The sequence below is a fragment of the Sinocyclocheilus anshuiensis genome, unplaced genomic scaffold (assembly GCF_001515605.1).
Source record: "Sinocyclocheilus anshuiensis isolate Anshui unplaced genomic scaffold, SAMN03320099.WGS_v1.1 scaffold328, whole genome shotgun sequence".
Classification (NCBI taxonomy): domain Eukaryota; kingdom Metazoa; phylum Chordata; class Actinopteri; order Cypriniformes; family Cyprinidae; genus Sinocyclocheilus; species Sinocyclocheilus anshuiensis.
Window position 1 is genome coordinate 333,582 of NW_015558621.1, and position 1,671 is coordinate 335,252.

A 1,671-nucleotide genomic window follows, 5' to 3' on the forward strand; every position below is an offset into this window, starting at 1 on the left:
CTCGTCAGTGAACAACGGCTCTGTGTAGTTAATGCTGCTCAATGTGAAAGCCCTCAGGTGACTGAGATTTACCGCTGATTACAGAACCGTCTTTACTGACAAGATGCGCGTTAAATATCGCATGCGATTAATCGTGCAGCCCTAATTCCAACTAACCCATATACAGTGTGACACCATGCCACATTTTATTAATGCTGTCACAAAATGTCAATGTGTTTCATACACTGTATTCTCGGCAATAACAGTAAAACAAAATTGTATAAATATACAAAAAACTGCATATTTACTAATGCTTTGGCAATGTAATGCCGTTTACTATGCCAGGAAATTTGACTGAACCTGAAATAACAGAAATGCATTGACAGAGAAGGCAATACATGATATTGTATGCAAAATGGACATACAGTTACAATGGGGATTTATGCTCCCAGTAGTTTTTTTTTATTTATTTATTTTACCTTTACTAACATACTGGACTGAACTTGGCAAACACCTGCTCTCTGTATCATTAATATAATTCAGACTAAGTAAACCACCTTCGTTCATGCCATTAAAAAGAGAACACTATTTTGTTCATTCATACCGATAACGCAGTTTAATGCAAATTGGAATTCCTTCCATAAACTGATACAATGTTTTATAAGTTATTGGTAACATATATGATTATTCTATTACTGCTCACCTGTAATTGTTTAGAGGAGTGTGGCAGTGAGACGTCTGCATGGCTGACAAGGCATTCCCCTCGAACATCGCAGACATCGTTTATGTGCTTATGCCAAATACTCCATGCGCAATATTTTATCTACATAGAAAACAACTACTACAATGGCGAAATGTGAGGGGGAAAGGGCAGTATTTGCAACTTTCGCCAATTTTTCAACACCGTTTCAACGAACGGCACACTAAGCAGCGGAAGCTCTCGTGTATTCTTTCGTCAGAGGGAAAATTACGAGTTTGCTACACTTATCGCCCTCTGTAGTTTAGGAGTTATTATTGTCAAAGCACTCTCAACACCTTCTACGGTGACCGAGGAGTGCAAAACAAATCACAATTCTGAACACAAAATAACAAATTACAAACGCAAATGCAAGTCTAAAAAACAAAATAACAATTCAGAAAACATTATAACAAGTCATAAAACACAACGACAAATTCAAAAACAAAATAGCAAGTCAGAAAACACAAGACAAATCCGAAAACAAATTAACAAGTCAGAAAACACAACGACAAATCAGACAAACCGGAAGAGGTAGGTATAGTTTGAGACAGCGCCATTGGTTTGGGATTACTCACCGCTGACTGGACGAGACATCTGTCAATCAACGTATACAGGAAGAACCAGCCGAAGAACAGCAGAGTTGTGGTAGAAAGTTCAGAGCTGGTATTAAAGTAGCTCAGTTTAAATGTGTTGTATGAATTGCCCTTACTATGGAATAAAAAAATACGGGGTGTCTATTTACATTTAGTTAAAAGTGGATGTAAACCATCAGCTCCAGTGGCACAGATGGATAAGCACGAGATCGACCCGGGTTCGATCCCGCCTTTTGCCGAACTTTTGTTTCCTCCCTTTTCAAATCTCGTATTAGCAATGGATTCTATTTACACTAAGTGAAATTAGCAGTATTTTTAGCAATATGCTATTTACACTAAGTGCAAATACCTATTTACACT

At 37.6% G+C, this 1,671-nt stretch overlaps 1 protein-coding gene across 1 annotated transcript in view; it reads right to left on the reverse strand.

Moving 5' to 3' along the window:
• The window catches only part of LOC107680651 (integrator complex subunit 5-like), a 6,031-nt gene extending 5,084 nt beyond the window's left edge, over positions 1-947 (reverse strand). The window contains exon 1 of the mRNA XM_016476646.1: positions 683-947. Coding sequence (XP_016332132.1) covers positions 683-759 — 77 coding nt within the window. The 5' untranslated portion in view covers positions 760-947. The remainder of the gene's footprint in view (positions 1-682) is intronic.
• Positions 948-1,671: the final 724 nt, after the last annotated feature.